This window comes from Squalius cephalus (assembly GCF_949319135.1).
Source record: "Squalius cephalus genome assembly, chromosome: 1".
Taxonomy (NCBI): domain Eukaryota; kingdom Metazoa; phylum Chordata; class Actinopteri; order Cypriniformes; family Leuciscidae; genus Squalius; species Squalius cephalus.
Genome location: NC_137122.1, coordinates 32957150 through 32975800, shown reverse-complemented (window position 1 = coordinate 32975800; position 18651 = coordinate 32957150). Strand labels below are relative to the sequence as shown.

At 39.1% G+C, this 18651-nt stretch overlaps 1 protein-coding gene across 1 annotated transcript in view; it reads left to right on the top strand.

The window, feature by feature from the left end:
• gna12a (guanine nucleotide binding protein (G protein) alpha 12a) overlaps positions 1-18651 on the top strand; it is a 32491-nt gene that overhangs the window by 1590 nt on the left and 12250 nt on the right. The window contains exon 2 of the mRNA XM_079872008.1: positions 7134-7349. Within this exon, the coding sequence (XP_079728134.1) occupies positions 7134-7349 (216 nt within the window). The remainder of the gene's footprint in view (positions 1-7133; positions 7350-18651) is intronic.

The following is an 18651-nucleotide window of genomic DNA, read 5'->3' as shown; positions in this document are numbered from 1 at the left end:
CTTCAGTCACCAGCAAGTGCTCACATGAACTCCCATCACATGTACACGATCCTTCTTATGCTGTCAAACATGCAGTCACATGAGTTGCCATCAAACCAATTCTTTCTTCATATAGGCCCATATCAGATCAGACTAAATCTAGATGTTCAGATCAGTTTAATTAGACTAAGGTGTTTGGACACCCATGGCCATGTGAACAAAAAAAGTATTATGTATCTGACTAATTCATTTTGCTGTTAATCATGTGATGGTTGTTTTAGGCATCTGCTCTACCGCAAAGCAAAATCCATGGGGATCGTTCTTGGGTCATTTCCCTATAAGCACGCCTGTTTAAGATGCCTGTGTTTAATAACAGTGGCTTGACTCACAGCTCAGAGTTAACGGGAAAAGAGTGAAAATGCGTCCCAGAATGTGTGTGTGAGAAGGCATGGGCCTGGGGCTTGTTGGAGTTGGCGAGGATCATGAGGAACAGTGTTTGGCCTTTCTGGTTGAAACAACTTTTTTATATATTTTTTTACAAACCAGTAATCACAAATCAGCAACTTAACATTTGCAGGCTGGCAAATGTTCTCCAGAATTACCAGAAGACTAAGTTTAGCTGTCCTTAAAATTAAGCAGCACATTGAGTCACTTTGTTTTGTCTAGGTTCATCCCTCACTCCACTATGAACGGAGAGACTGTGTCTGACTTATCATTGTGATCAGCTCATGTGCTTTCTGAGCTCACGTGTCTTTGGATGTCTCAATATGTCTTGATAAAGAAGACTTCTGTTATTTTCCCCTATCTGTGTACTTTCTGCTCTTGTGTCTTCCTCTCTTAATCTCTTACTTAGTTTCACATTAGGTTTAGGAAGTTTACTGATGTGATACATCTGATGTGATCATAGTAAAGACTTTAAGATGAGCTGCTGATAGCGCAAGACATGCTCTCCATGTTACAATAGAGATAGAGAAGATCTAACACTCTTTCATGTTGTTCAATACGTCTATGTGCTTAACAAGCAGTTGATGGAGTCAGAATTTTTCTTTATAACAGAGCATGTCCTTTGTTCAGAAAAAATCAGTGTATTGTGCATTGTCTTGTCATTGTCGTCTTTTTTGTTGCTTTGATTTTAAGTTAGATGAGCTGAAATTATATGATCAATGTCATGATGCTCATTCTCGCCTTATGTAATACTTTATTAATAATACATAAAAAATGCTGTTTATACAACATGCAGAAACATGCAGTAATGCAAAACAGGAAATGATATCATAGTGAGGAGGACCCCTGCAGACCTTCATGACTGTGTGTTGAGGTCAGTAAGTCAAAATATCAGACCGTTTTAGCTTTTTTGACAAGGCCGGGTTAGTTCAGGTTGTAAAATGTCATGTGGTGCAACTCCCCAAAACGCAATGATAAATTATGAATTAATAATTATTTTATTATTTTAAACATTATTTTATTAAATGCAACTACATTAATCATCACTGTTGTATTGCATGATCAAAACATTTTTAAAATGATGTTGAGTCAGATTAAGTTATTCTAAGGTTACCAAGTTTACTTGCCCAAACCTGCTTGTTTCCTGCCGCCACATGCATTTTTGTCACAAGTAAAGCAAACATGGTCCACACAAATGAGAAACACAAATAAATGGCATATTTTGAAAGTAAACATTAAGATTTGTACGCTTACATGTATTCAAGGTTTAAAGAAAAGTTACGTTTTGAGTGATGGCGACACCACATGACATTTTTAGAGTCATTAAAGTTTAGTTTTTCAAACCAGCTCTACTGAACAAAAATATGTCTGTATTCTGGGAAACTATGGTGATCATTTATTAAGTGGGAAACTGAAATGATAAATATTCCTATCCTTGGTCTTGTTATCTTACCCACAGTTTGGCCAAAAGCAGTGCTGCCAGATCAGAGGTTTGGCTCAGTGGAAGAGTTTTGCTTTATATGGAAAAGGATATGTTTCTCAGAACGTCAGTGCAGACTCAGAGGTCCACATGTTCCATCTCCATGATTCTTCTTGTCCACCAAAAACTTAGCCAAACTGTCAGGCATCACATCATGCATCCTTCCCAAAGCCAGTGAAATGTTCTTATGTAAGCTTTTGTTTAGACTCCTGGAGAATATTTCGTACAATGACACGACCCGGTTCAGAGCTAAAAGATTGACTTTGTTCGACTGGGACTGATTGCGATCAGATCCTCTTCTAACCCCACAGAGGACCTGGAGCAAAGCTGCAGAACTGAGCTTTCTTTGTGCAGATGATGTCATCAGTTTATTGTTAATAAGACCCCTCCACCACGAAGTAACTAGTAGTTCTGATCTTTTTAATTAGCTTCAGAGGCAAATGTTGAGGTCTGTGTTTTGGAGCATCTATTTGTATATGAGAACTTGAAGTGAGTTTTATGACTAGTTGCACTAAACGGCCTAAGTGTATGTGTTGGCACTGATTACATGGACCACTCACTGCCCTTTCAGTCAAGTGAAAAGAGCAAATGGGCATGAAGAATGTGCCTAAAGTCTTGTGTTTCTAAATGGTTTACCATGGATTCTTGTCACCAGTCACCACACTTGGTTTCATTAACTGTAGATGTCAAAAAGCTTTATGAAACACCTTGTGTAGATTTGAAAAGCTTAGATTATCAGGGTCTAGGAAGAAAAACGGAGGCCTATTTACACTAAAGACTCTTTAACACCAAGAACGGTAATGATAACTACATTAGCATTCACACCAACGGACAGTAACAATATTATAAACCTGCCACAGCTATGGCACTCTAAATGCACTAACTCTCTAAAGTCAGGTGGCAGTCAAGGTTTTTATCATTCATCAGCTGGAAAAAATCATTCCATTAGTGATTCCAACAATATCATTACTCTGTGTCGTTGACCTTATAGTTGTAGTGTGGACTTTTCTACTCTCATAAAATTTGAATAATTTTATGAGAATATAAAACTGCTTTTATTCAAGTCAAAATGTTATTTGGCTGAATCAAGGTTACAGCAACAAAAACCCTAATATGCCCTTGTGGTGCAGTTTTAGCCGTTTCCCACACAATGTGTATTTTGATGACATGACTGCTAAAAGTAATTTTTTTGGGTTACACTAGCATAGAGATGACACAGTTTGACTAAAAGCCTAAAACGTTTGATTTTATTGACTTTCTAATGGTGAGTCAGAAATATGATGAGGTTTTTTTTTATTAATTCAGAGGTTTTGTGAACAATTCATGCAGCTTTCTTTTTTTAGGTAGAATACAATTTCTACATTAGAATTGGTGTGAGTAATTTTATAAAATTGTTTGGGAATTTCTTTTAGTTTAGGTCTAAAACAGTTGCCCATTACTGGGGCAAAACTTTTTTGTAGAACAAGTGGCCAGTAAAAGTAAAGCATGTGATAATTCGTTATTTCACAGCCCAAAAGATGTGTGAATTGGATGCCGAGCTGGACTGGAGACCTTGTTTGTTAGCGATGAAGTCAAGGTCAGATTGGAATAACTCCACAATGGTGGTCTCTATGGGCTCTTGGTATCGCACAGTCCACAGAGCCAGAGGAAATGCCTCTCCTCAGTGCAGACAGCGAATACCGCAAACAATGGCGATTCAGTCGTGCCATCATCTCCCCTCTGACCATTTGTCATCACCCTGTTGTTCAGCCCATCCCTCTGTAGGCTTTAGGATGATGACAGTGTTGGTTATGTTTGTTTCACTGATACCAATTTGGAGGAACCCCAGTCCAGACTTTTCCTCAGTGGTGGAAAAAAAACATGAACACACAATTAGAGAGGTTAACAGTTGCTTGAGCGAATCTCAGCGTATGTGCTGATCAAATTATTGGTTATTTTAACGATAACATTATCTTCATTTCAGCCACTTTACAGTGGCAAAAGTCCAGGACATAGTCCTCTCAACTCCTTCCAGATCTTTCTATCAATGCCTTTTGTAGTATTACGGCACCATTTGTCTGTAGAGGTGATCTGGAAAGAATGTAAAATGAAAATTTTCATTGTTCATGTTACTGATTTAGTTATGATCCGATCCAGAACTAGATGGGAAAATCAAATCAAATCCCATCCCATAATATTTCCCACTGAATGTCATTTGATTTACAAATATGCATTACAAAAGCTAAATGTGTTGTTAGTACAGTCTTTAATGTCCATATAAATGATTTGATACACCACAGTCAGTCTTTCTTTTCCTGCCTTGTTGTTGTTAACGCACTTTGAGTAGGTTGTGTAATTTATGTCTGGGAATTTATTACTTCCTAGATCAGTAGCGAGCTATCTATTCATTACTGTTAACTCTTTGTGAGAGTGATTTAAAGTCTGACCTGAGACTGACATGACATGTCGGGACACGATAAGATCTCACCTCTGTTTGGCCCCTCGTACCCCTCACTTATCATTTGATCCTCCAAGAGTCAATTTCCCTATTGCTAAGGTCTCTTGTGCAATGGGAAACCACTGGCATTGAAGCATTTCCTCTGTTTACTACATCCTTGAGAAAATAGTTGCGGTATTCAGTAACTGCCCAGAATGTGTTTTTGCTCCATCATCCCAAGGAGAGCGCGTACGGAGGAGCAAATTATCAATAAGTTGTGCCACACCGAAAGGTTTGAATTCATGCGTCCTGTTTGCAAGACGTTTGTGGGGGAGGATACAGGAAGTAGCTGAAGGGTGACACAGGGAGCAAGCATATATCAAGCCCATCTTCCTGTGTGATAAATCTGAGAGTTCCTCTGTGACTAGAGTCTTGGGAGGCTCCTTCACTGGCGGCTTGTTTATGGCTAAAGAGTTGTTGCTGATTTAGCTGTGGTTGCTCACCGGTGGGGAACCCATGAGCGGCTGCCTGGATTGCTCCCCACATCTGCTTACGCTGCAAAATCACAGCGCTGCCATGACCACCACTAGAGTAATTACTACGCCTGACACGCAGGGCCCGTCTAATGCGTGTCAGATGAGGGCCGATGGTTGGGATTCGCTGTCAGCTGTGTCTCTCGACAGAAACCAATATCCCTGAATTTCATTTTTACTCTTTGTTGACTGAAGATTCAGGAAATCCCCTCCTTTTTTAACAAACAACAAGGAGAATATAATGAGTTGTCTGTTTTAGACATGGAAAAGTCTGTGGCTTTTTGTTGAAGACTTAAAAAACAAGTCGCTTCAGAAGATGCCATTCAAAACAAACACTAAGGGCTTGTTTTCAGGAGGCATTCAAGAAACACTAGGAGACATACTCACGGCGAGGTGAGGTTTTGGTGGTTTTCAGAGATATTTTTGGGACTTTGCCACAGCTCAGGAAGAGATTGGAAGCCCTGCAGCTGACCTCTCCGCTGTGATAAAGCCGCCTCACCGCTCTCTTTCTCCTCTTGCCCTGACTGTGTCAACGGATCAAGCCAATGAGGGCAGGAAGATACGTCTACGCTTCCCAGATAGTGTTGGCCAGAAGTGGGTGAAAGGTCAGAGATGGTTGGAAGGGTTTTGGGGACTGCCTCTTGGAGACAAATAAAGGCAGAAGTGTGAGTGAGTTTGGCCCCTAGGAAAGTACCCTGACAACCCTGAACCAAAGCACACTATTAAGATCATTAAGCCTAACCAGCAGGGAGGCCTTAAGCATGAACAACTGTTTACATTTGTGAACTGTTTGATGGCTTGGGAAATCTTGGGATTTGGGAGGTGGGGGAATCTGATGGATTTGATGGAGTCAGCCAGACTAACAGGACTGTACCACATTCATTTCCTGTGGCTGTCCTGCTGTTTTATTGGTTTTGCAATGCATGCATCTCGTGCTGATATGCAGATCACTTGTACATGCGGACAGACTGAGAGTCTCTGTTGCGTTTACACCTAGCACCTAATGACCTGTCGTGCTGGAATGGCATTAAACGGACTTGTCCGGGTCACAGGGTCAAAGCCCATAAAGCACCTGTGCCTGAGGGACCCTTTATCTTCTTTGGAGGCAAAATTTGGCTGGGCGCTCTAATTACTGTAGCATACATTTGCCCAGGGCACTTTTGAGTGCTAGTGTCGATGATTCATACGTGGCCCTGTAGAGCAGAAAGAGAGGCCTAGGACCCCCTTCTGGGACCCTGAACATCAGGATGTTATTCCAGTGAAACAAAAGGAGGGTGAAATGTGCTGCAAAGCAGGATTTTGCCTCGGTTGATAGAGCTGCAGTTATTATTGTGAAAAGTCAATGGCCTTATGTTACATTTACAAAGCGTCTCATGATATTTCTGCTCGTCCACAGAGCCCAACCCTCCTGGTTACTGCCAAAGAGTCTCAGTTCAGGGTTTTGTGTATTCAGTGTTATGCTTGGAAGTGAAGAGGCTCATCGCGGAAGTTTAGTTTCAGTGCATTTGCTGTCCTTAACAGGGCTTTCTGGAGATGTTTTCGTTTTTGGCTTCAGAGTGGAGTGTTTCAGGCATAGGCACAAATCTTGTCTTTTGGAAATACATGTCATAATGACTGAACAGCAGATATCTTCGCCCAAATGCAGTTCAAACACCCTTCAGATTTGTCACTGTTTTAACTAACAGTGGTGTGTATTTAAAGGGACCATATTATTGACTTTATTTTATTTGACATCTTTTAGATTTTTTTCATTTAATTATTATCCTGAGGTACAAAATATAATGCTAGGCAAAACCGTTTCTTGCACCAACAGTAGTAGTTTTACTAAATGTTCTTCTCTCTCTCTCTGACACTTTTGTTTAAAATAAAATCCTGTCCACACCAACATAAATGTTCGGCACAAAAATTCTGTATGATTGTCGCATGCGATTTGTCTGTTCAGGCCAATATCGGTAAAATGCCTCTAATATGATTGGCTAAACTCACATTGGTGTAGTTCACACTGCTGATCATCAGTTGGTGACAGTCATAAGTTGGTGACTAGTTTGAAACTGTGCTTGGGAGATTTACAGAGGCAGGATTTTAGCATGTTTAAAGTGTGCTGTAGTTAACGTGAAGACATTGCTCATATCTTTATTTTGTCTACAGAAGAATTGCTACATCCAGCTTCCTGCTTCCAGCTCCAGAGGACACACCCTGCTGTTGTTATGCACCCTTGACATAAAAACATGGCATTCATCTCTCTCTCCTTCTCTTTGTCTTTTTTTTTTTTTCTTCAAAGGGGATGCGGGTACTGGTGGATGCCCGAGACAAACTTGGTGTTTCCTGGCAGAACTCAGAGAACGAGAAGCATGGCATGTTTGTGATGTCCTTTGAGAACAAAGCAGGCATGCCCGTCGAACCCTGTACCTTTCAGCTATACGTCCCGGCCCTGCAGGCGCTCTGGAATGACAGTGGCATCCAGGAAGCCTACGGCCGACGGAGTGAGTTTCAGCTGGTGAGTGTAATCATAATACATTTCCTGACAACCTGCGCCATCTGGATACTCTTACACTTCACAGGAAGCGCCACACGGTTCTTTGGGTAGTTGCCGACGAGTGTTCTCATAAAACAACTGATGTATTTACCTGTATTCACCTGGGTTGAGTGCATTGCTCAAGGGCACAGTGGTGATTTCTCATGGATAGCCTGCTACAGTGAAGCTTCAATCTGACTAACCTTTAAAATATAGTGATATTATTTAGCTAAATTGTGACAGTACACCCATTTATAAATTAAATGATTTCTATTTCAAATAAATGCTTTTTTTTTTTTTTTTTTTTACTTTCTATTCATCAAAGTATCCTGAAAAAATGCATCATGGTTTCCACAAAAATAATAAGCGGCACAAATGTTTTCAACATTGATAATAAAAATAAATATGTCTTGAGCAGCAAACCAGCATTTTAGATTGATTTCTAAAGGATCATGTGAGTAATGATGCTGAAAATCCAGATTCTCCATCACAAGAATGAATTCCATTTTAAATGTATTAAAATAAAAAAAACAGTTATTTTCAATTGTAGTAATATTTCATATTACTGTTAATATTAATTTAATATAATCAATCAAATAAATCATAAGAAATTTATTTTCAAAACATAAAAAAATCTTACCAACCCCAAACTTTCGAACAGAGGTGTATACTCACCTAAAGGATTATTAGGAACACCTGTTCAATTTCTCATTAATGCAATTATCTAATCAACCAATCACATGGCAGTTGCTTCAATGCATTTAGGGGTGTGGTCCTGGTCAAGACAATCTCCTGAACTCCAAACTGAATGTCAGAATGGGAAAGAAAGGTGATTTAAGCAATTTTGAGCGTGGCATGGTTGTTGGTGCAAGACGGGCCGGTCTGAGTATTTCACAATCTGCTCAGTTACTGGGATTTTCACGGACAACCATTTCTAGGGTTAACAAAGAATGGTGTGAAAAGGGAAAAACATCCAGTATGCGGCAGTCCTGTGGGCGAAAATGCCTTGTTGATGCTAGAGGTCAGAGGAGAATGGGCCGACTGATTCAAGCTGATAGAAGAGCAACTTTGACTGAAATAACCACTCGTTACAACCAAGGTATGCAGCAAAGCATTTGTGAAGCCACAACACGCACAACCTTGAGGCGGATGGGCTACAACAGACCCCACCGGGTACCACTCATCTCCACTACAAATAGGAAAAAGAGGCTACAATTTGCACAAGCTCACCAAAATTGGACAGTTGAAGACTGGAAAAATGTTGCCTGGTCTGATGAGTCTCGATTTCTGTTGAGACATTCAGATGGTAGAGTCAGAATTTGGCGTAAACAGAATGAGAACATGGATCCATCATGCCTTGTTACCACTGTGCAGGCTGGTGGTGGTGGTGTAATGGTGTGGGGGATGTTTTCTTGGCACACTTTAGGCCCCTTAGTGCCAATTGGGCATCGTTTAAATGCCACGGCCTACCTGAGCATTGTTTCTGACCATGTCCATCCCTTTATGACCACCATGTACCCATCCTCTGATGGCTACTTCCAGCAGGATAATGCACCATGTCACAAAGCTCGAATCATTTCAAATTGGTTTCTTGAACATGACAATGAGTTCACTGTACTAAAATGGCCCCCACAGTCACCAGATCTCAACCCAATAGAGCATCTTTGGGATGTGGTGGAACGGGAGCTTCGTGCCCTGGATGTGCATCCCACAAATCTCCTTCAACTGCAAGATGCTATCCTATCAATATGGGCCAACATTTCTAAAGAATGCTTTCAGCACCTTGTTGAATCAATGCCACGTAGAATTAAGGCAGTTCTGAAGGCGAAAGGGGGTCAAACACAGTATTAGTATGGTGTTCCTAATAATCCTTTAGGTAAGTGTATATTCATATAAAAATAAATAAATATGTTATGTTAAATAATATACTTCCTGACTTCAATACATTTTACTTGAATGTGTGTTCCCTGGGAATCCAAACCACAAGCTCTACCATTTGATAGTCTAGAGGTTACGGGAAATAAAGTAATATTTCAGTGTCAGTTAGATGTAAATCGTTGGCCTAGCTATTAAAGCTAGACACTGGGAGACCTTAATTAAACCTGCTGAGTGCAGAAAAGCAGAGGAAGTTTGACTTATTTATGTGCATCTCATCTCAGCGTGTACGTTGCCACAGGACTTTAATGAGTTCAGAAGCTGTGCACAGGAGTCTCTCAAACTTTAATCGCTCTGACTGCGCACTGGAGCGATGCGAGTCACATACACGTCTCTGTCACAGCACCTCTGGATCTTTATGAATTTTTAAACTTTGTTGAGAGTCCTGAAGATCTAGGTCAGTGGTGTAGGATGGAGGACAGGATAGACAGTGAGGAAACCTATGAGGAAATGGCACAAATTTCCCTTCATGCATGAGATGGTTTGACTTCTCACTGCTCACGTTTTTCATAAAATCTGCTTTTTCTCTGAAATTAGGAGTGTCTGAAGCATCTCATTGATTATTTTGATGAAGTGGCTATGATCATACTCATTTCAAAGGCTGAGAACAGAGGCTGTAATCTGCTAAACCATATTTCTGTCTTTGGCTCTGATGTGATGAGCTCATGCCCCCAAAACCCCTTGTCTTTTTTCTTTCTTCTTTACAAGTGGGTTTACATCATCAGCCTTTGCTACTGTGATGAAACACAGATGGTCCTGATTAAGGACGTGTTCATCAAAAAAAGACTATTTACTTGTAGTATTCTTCGGATAAAAGTTTAAGATATTTAATATATTACTCAAGTTGGACAATTTATTGTGTATTCAAATTTGATATACTTCCCAATTAAAGTCACAATGATTTTGTCCAAATTTAATTGTGACTAGAAAAATGTGAAAACTTATTAGAGTAATGCTTTGGTTTAATTAGTGTTCGAATGGATTTTCTATTTACAAAGTTCAATGTTGATATCTATAATGCTGATATAGTCTATAATAAGTTTTAATGATAGTAGTCGATAATATTTATACAAAATGTTGCAATTATTTAAATATTAACTAAAAACAAAAACAAAAAACATAACATATAATTTTGAACTGTTGACGCACAGAATGTCGATTTATACTATAGTATGCTTATATGGATTAGAAGAAAAGAAAATGATATATTATATTAAAGTTTTATGGGAGTAGATGAAGAAGAGTGCTGTTTTTTCCCATTTATTTCATTGAATAAAGTGAACAGATCTCAAGTGATTTCTGTTGTCTTTTTCCCATTGTGAGAACAGAATAAAAAGAAGGGCCGAGAACTAACAACACGGCACTTTAATGAAAGATAATATAGACCTTGACTGAGAATTTGAAACCCAGTCCATCAAAGTGATAATTTAGTGAGAAGAACTAAGAATCTCTTAACATTCAACATCTAGCTGGGTAAGCTTTTTAAGTGCGCTTCTGCCATTTTAAAGCCATTATTTGCATATGTTTGCCTTAATGAAACATGTGTGACGACTGTGGAGTTTGACCCAGCTGTTTTTCCAATTCGGTCCGTGACATGAGTCTTTTGACCCTATAAGGGTTACGTTGAACTGGCCGACTGGGCCAAAGGTTTGGTGCCCCTGCCTCCCTCAGTCTCTTTTGTTCTCTATGTACTGTGAAGGCCTGTTTGTTTGTGAGTTCATTCAGAATCCTGTGAGTGGGAGGACATTACAGGGCTCAGCCTGTCCGACTGAGCAACTCCTGTTCCCTTTTGACCAGAGACCAAGCATTAACCCTGTCCTACAAGTTTTAGTTTCAGCCCCAATCAAAAGTGCGCCTGTGGGAATGCTTCTCTTTTTTCCCTTTACAGAAAGTCTCTTTTCTACCAGTCCTATGAAACATTGAGTAGAGGACAAAATTTGAGACCAGAAACTCTCTCTCTAGATCCCACAAACCATCTTCAAACAGTACACAGTAGTATAGTGTAGTATACTTCAAAATTCAGAGACTGAATCTGAATTACACCATGTAGATTCTGGATTTTGAACATTTAATACCAAAGAAATGTTATGATGGGAAATTAAGGAATATTTCAGTAATTTAAGTAAATTTGGGACTTTGATCAGATGTTTCGGTCTGATGTTCTTTGGATCATCTCAAATCATGCCGGAGAACATGATCATCAGATTTGACATACTTGTGGAGTTCATGCATCTCTTTGTGAGAATCTTGGCCCAGATCTCACCAGTCTCTACTCCGTTCCTTTAGCTCTTGGGAGGATTGTGGTGGTGCGAGGGCGGTCCTTCATCCCTCGGTTGTAGACTATTAGAGGATCTCTTTAGGGAAAAAGTATTGGCATTGACTATGAGAAACAAGCATAAGACTTTTTGTCAGTATGCAACCCTAAATTAATGTCAGAATTCCGTATGACCATCGGATGTGAGGGATTGTATTGACTTGGCTGAATGGATCTTGATAAATTTTTGTGATTTGAATTTAATGGTTGAGTGAAGGGATTTGTGCTGAGATATAATTTCCTTCTAGCATTTATATGAGGAAAATTTTGAAGGAAAACTGGCTTTAATGTGTGTGAGACTTGCACATTAACATACAAAAAACAAAGAAAATGGATTGTATCCATTGTCAGTAAGGCTGCCAAAATCCCAAGACTCGCCATTAGCGGGAAGGCGGCTCTGGTCATACTGTGATTGAACACAAACGATGCTTTGCTTGAAGGCTGCGGAGAGTTCATGGACAGGAAGTCTGTATTGCTGCTTTGTTGAAGGCTGATGCCGCTGCCCCTCCAAGAAACCACACTAGATCTCACGGCCCAGACCAGCAGATCTGTATGAGCAATGCAGCTTCACAGCTGTTGAGTCAGGGCCATCATAAATTCCTTCCTGGCAAACTCACCATAATCTTCACATACGCACAAAAAAGGGTGGGTCGCTTGGATATCAAGTAAAGTGAGACGCTGTTGAATAATCTTCATAAAACTTTCTGAATATTTTTAAGATTTATAGGAAAGCTTAATTCATTTCAAATGACGGTATTTGGTTTGAAACCGAAAACAAAAATTGTGTAATCACAATGTTACTAGTATTGGCTGAGGCTGTGCATCCACAACTGGGTGATTCTCCCAGAGATCGTGGTTTGTGTTTTGGATCATATTTCTTCTCAATATAAACAGAAAAAAAGGACATTATATTTTTCATAAAGAAAATAGAGCCATTAAAGAGATAGTTCACCCAAAAATGAAAATTAGCCCATGATTTACTCACCCTCAAGCCATCCTAGGTGTATATGACATTCTTCTTTCAGACGAATACAATCGGAGTTATATTAAAAAATACCCTGGCTCTTCCAAGCTTTATAATGGCAGTGAATGGCCATCTGTCGGAAGCTAGTTATTTTAGTTGATAGTTATAAATATGAATATTTTTCTTACACAAATGCATAACTTTGCTTCAGAAGGCCTTTATTAACCCCCTGGAGCCGTGTGGGAGCTTTTATCATGGATGGATGCACTTTTTTGGGCTTCAAATTTTGGGCTCTCATTCACTGCCAATTTATTAGCCAGGACATTTTTTAATATACCTCCGATTGTATTCGTATGAAAGAAGATATATACACCCAGTATGGCTTGGGGATGAGTAAATCAAGGGGTAAATTTCATTTTTGGGTGAACTATCTCTTTAAGACTTATTTGCATTGTGACATTACATTACAGTACACTACACAATGAATTTTTTTCTTTTGAGTTGGAAATGAAATACACAGAAGCCAGTTTCTGTAACAAAAATCTCGTAATTGCGAATTTATATTTATTTATATATTTAAAATAAAGTCGCACTTGCAATGTAAGTTTATATTGTGAGATCTAAATATACATAATATACAAATCTCATTATGGTTCTGATTTCTCATAATTGTGACTTTATACAGTATGTCACATTACTTTTTTGTAAACTTTATTTCACAATTAGCCTATCTTTTTTTTTTTACCTTTTACAGGCTTACATAGAAATATAACCTAACCTAGATATGTTCTTGACATTGTATGATCATCTTATATTCTGCTTACTTGTTGTTCACCCTAAGGACATGAAGTAGACATTTAATTGATCTTTTTTTTTTGCCCCGTGATGGTTGGGATCAGATGAATGGATTCCAATGCATATTGCAGCACATATGTGAGAGCTTTGTCAGAGGACAAGACCTATGTTTCTTAGATGTCAGTTTCTTAAGTCAAGGCCCAGCCATATTTCATGCGTGAAAAGCCACCTCAACCACGAAGGGAAGCTTGCTGGGATTTTGCCAGCGAAAGAATCTGCAGGAGGAGTAATGATGTCTGTTTGTGCAAGAGAGGGAGGGCTGTGTCATTTACACAGAGAACAGTGGGGCTTGTCATGCGAGCTTCAGCACATATAATCACACAGAACATTGTTATACCATTCCATTAGTGAGCTTGTTATCTCATGTACACAAAGAGCAGAAATGAAGACATTTTTCAGGTTTCACACATCCGCCCCACATAAGAACATTTCAGGTCGAGCCCCAAGAAAGATATCCCTGACGCTTCCCAAGAGCTGGGCGGCATTCAACATTCCTCAGGGAGATTGATGTTGCTGGGATGTGTCTTAAATTCCTCACGGTTGAAAATAAGATGGGTACCCAACTTTTTCTGTATGAGATGTTTTAATGAGATTCCTGGCAGCAGACCGAGCGACCGTGCTGTGCACATTGTTACCCAGAAACAACAATTTTAAGGATGATCCTTAGTTGTTTACGATGCCTCCTGGCGGTCTCACCAGGTCTGGGCCTGCCTTGCTCTATTTTTCTTTTTCCACTCTGTAAATGTGGGGACCATTTGAATTGTTTGATGGTCTTAGAGGGCCAATCCAAAATATATAAAGTGAATCCATACAGAGGAAGGGCGTATTTGTTTACTGAGCGAGCTAGGAGCGATGGCTTATAGCAGAACATAAGCCGTCCTCAGAAGAGTTGGAGATAAGCAGAACAGCTCACATTCCTGAGCAGCTGCAGAGTAGATCTCCAGAGACCGGTCCACCTCCCCAATAACACACTCAGCCTAGACATCAGCACAACACAAACACAATGAAAAAAAAAAAAAAAAGCGTAAGTAGAAGCCAATGCATGGCTATTTCTGTCAAAAGCTAGTACTAGTACTTAAATATGTTTATTTGTTTTTTTTGCAGATTTGTTAAAGGAGGATTTACTCATAATGACTAATAAATTAACTCGCCCACGTGCATTTTGAAACCCATTTTGAAACCCATTTCCTTTTTCTGTGGATAACTTAAGGTATATTTTACAGATGAACATCTTAAAGTGCTTATTTGAAAATATGCAAATGGAAATGAGTTGAAATAGGGTGGAAAAGTGCAGCTTTAATTCTAAACTTCTCCTTGTGTGCTCCTCTAAACCAAGTTGCATCAGTTGTGCGTAAGTTACAACTTAGCCTAATTGTGATGTAAAGGGGCACTAACTTGCACACTACTAAATATTTTGCACTATTAGCCTAAACTTAGTTGAAATGTAACTCTCTTGTTTAATCTAAATATGATTATGTATTGTTTCAGTGGAATTTTTTCAGTGGAAGGCAAAATAAGTAAAAAATCAACCTTAACAAGATCAACTGAAATGCTGTTTCAATACTTTAAACTTCTGATTCAACTTCTTATTTGAAGTATGATATTGTATTAATGAATTGAATTGAATTGAATTGTGACAATTTTGTTACAAAATGCATTTTTAGTACTTTCATATTTAATGTATTAAATATAGACAGTAATTAAAATGTTTAACACAACACATTTAAACACATGTGCCCATTTTGATATGATTGACAATTACATACATTTCATTTTGTAAAAAAATATATTTTTTACGTTTTCTGTGCTTCCTATGGAGGCAGTATTCTCTGTAAAACTGCTTTGGAACAATATTTATACTAAATTTTTAAGAATTTTTTCAGGTCTATACAGCTTGCTAGGTCTGTCGCTATTTGTCGCTGAAAATAATGTTTGTTAGTGCCATCAGGTTGTAGTTTTATGTAACAGCTGCAGCTCAAGGCATGTGACCAAAAGCGCAAATCTTACTGGTTGGCCAGTGTTATTTACAGTGCGATAGAAAAGAAATTAGAACATTTCTCCATAAATAAATCCATTGCATTGATGGCATGCAAATGTTCATGTCGGCCTGAACAGACATTAACGGCTGTTCGTTCAAAGTAAAAAAATTGTTTTTTTGCACCGAACATTCGTCTTGGTGTGAACAAGCCTTAATAGTGAGTATAAAAAAGGTTCACTGTCAGCATTATTCAAAGAAAATATTTTCCCAATGAAATTTGAATAATTTTTTTCCACACATTCTAAATAGGATTTTATACATAAAAGTTGCTGTGGATGCTTGTGTGTCCTTGGCAAAAATTTGTTTGGAAGGACCATTCAGCTGAGTAAATGATGACAGAATTTTCATATACTATTCCTTTAAATCCTTTTGAATCAGTACAGTTGTATGTTTCATGGATATCTTCCATTTTTGGCTTGTGACATCTCAATTTGTATCGGCACCTCTCGAGACTTTGTGCTTTTGTCAATCCTCTCTTCTTGTTGAATCAATTTGGCTTCTCCTCCAGCGGATGTGGCTGCGATTACTGCTGAGCGTTTGTGGCCGCTGGAGCCGAGTATGCTTAGTCAATAGTTGCCTGGTTTTTACACACTCTGTAATTAAAGCAAATCCACCTAAGAGTGTGTGCAATAAGCAATAATATAAGTGCTGAGCTGTGGGAGAAGTTTTCTCGCTGAGTCCCACCACTCCTTTGGCTGTGGCCAGGGTAAATAATGCCTTATTGTTGCTCAGTTGACTCCCGGTCAACGGGTAACACTCTCCACCCCGGAACACAGCCAGACTTATTCACACAGCTGGGATATAGACACTGTACTGGGACATTCATAGCAGAGTCCGGTTTGAAATGTATGCATACATGGAGGAAACGCAGACACAATGTCATTCATGGTTCAGAGAGGGTTACGGTTAATTACTGCAGTTAATCGCTAGTGGCAAGATTGATGAAGGCATACTGACCAGATGTTTTGTGGGTTTTGGCCGAGAGATTTGCTGAGATCATTTCCAGAAAACATTTTATTAATTCCTCAGTTTTTTTTTATTTATTTACAGAGAGCAAGAAAAAGCACATAATGAGGGAGATGTAGACATTAGATAAATAGCTTTGCTACTAATGGCTTCATTTCATTATTGCTACTTACAAACTTCAATTGTTTGTGTTCATCCACTGAATTGTTTCACATACTGTAGCTAATCTATACAAATAGCTTTAAAGCAATTGTAATACTTCCCCTCCGTTTAGGGCATCTGGAAATGAGATGAAAATAGACATGTATATGGATATCTGTTATGTAACATACTGGATTTTTGGTGGAAATTTACAACAATGCATCTTTGATGCATCTCACTTCTGTTCTTCTGAGACAAACAGAATTGTGTTTTCTTGCAGAAGGGATCTTACAAATGAAATGTGTGGGCACTATTTCACCCTCAAACCAAAGGGAAAAGTAATTAATTATATTTTGCATAAAGGAAATTAATCCTATTTTTTTGCATTGTGACAGTGTAAAAATTCTCATTCTCATTCCTTTTTTGTTATGAAATGTGTTCTTGATACATTTTGATACATTCACCCAATCAGACTTTTATTTTCAGGCCCATAATCTCCTCTGCATCTAAGATGAAATGGCTTCACTTTAGGGGTTTTCATAGTTCCTATAACTATTGGCGGAAGTACCTGCTTTTTGGCGTGTTTGCACCGCAGGAACTAGGAACGATTTTAGTTATAGGAACGCCTTTTGGAGGAACTAAATTAGTTCCTACTTCAGAGTAGTCTAACCCAGCACAATAGGAACTACCAGTGACGAAATGAAGTGTATATTTATTGGCCGAACCCCAGACAGCAACATAGTGTCGGCCCAGATCCGGGCCAAATCTGGTAGATGTGGATTCCATGCGTACCGGATGTGGGCCTGATCTGAGCTGACACATTGTTGCTGTCTGGGACGCATGCCATATGAAACACCTGCAAGCCCCATTTTTAAAAATCCATCGTGTAAACACACAGCTTGCATATACTTACTCCACAAACTAACATTTAGCACATAAATATATAAAAAGATAATGTTAACGGCATTTACTTGCCGCATTTGTCTGCGACATTGTGTTCTTTTCTCAACCTTGATGATGTTTAGCACTGTAAGTTGTCGTAGGAGATTTCGTCTCTTAGCCCTCCTTTTTTGCTCTATCATTCGCATAACTTATACGTCTACATTCCATCTCCGTTATCACGAAACCCACGACACACCACACAAACACAGCTCCAGTTGTTGCATTATTGAATGCCGCGCTTAAATGATGTCGCTGTTGGCCGGCTTTAGGCCCCGATATACTCACGGCAACGTACTTTTTTGTTCTTCGCTTAGTGGGTAAAACGAAGTTCAAAAGACATGAGCAGCGATATGCGGTTACCGAACATCCAGACGCCACCCACACTGCTGAGAGCTATGGTTAGATGAATTTGTAAATAGGTGCTGTGCGCTTTCCTCTCAATAACAAAATAAACACACAACAAAATTTAGATTTTTTTTTTTTTTAATAAAGCATAAGAAAAGCATCGTGGATATGTTTGCATGAGCTCTGCAATTCGGCACTCTAGTAAAGTTACGTCACGTTTATTTATAGCACTTTATACAATGGATTGCTTAAAATCAAGCAAACAGTGTCAGTGACTTGTTCCATCAGAAGTACAACTTTTTCTATTATAAAGCAGCTCTCCAATGTGTTCATGTTTTCACCCGCGGATGTCTGGCCTCAACGGACTGAACAGGAGAAATTAACCGGAAAAGATTTCCACGTCAAAGAAGGCGCTCTGCACATATCTACCTATTGCGTAATCGCCACAGACCAATGGTAGTACAAAAGTGTTTACCAGCCGTAGCAAACTATCCATAAATTAAGCATTGGCAAGCTGTTTCAAACGCCCAGTTTTGGCCTGATTTTGTTCGAAATGACGTCGCTCTTCGATTTCACCTGAAGTACATCGGACCCTTTATGTCACTTCAGAGTTCCTAAAGGTGGTGTGAACGCAACCAGGAAAATGTCCCTAGGTGAACTATAGTTCTCAGGGGACCGAGATCACTGTTTGTGCTGCTAAACATTTTTGAATTTGCCCTTCTCATCTAAAATGACTTAAAAATAAGAAACACAGAGACACGAACAGTTAATTTAGTCAAAAAAC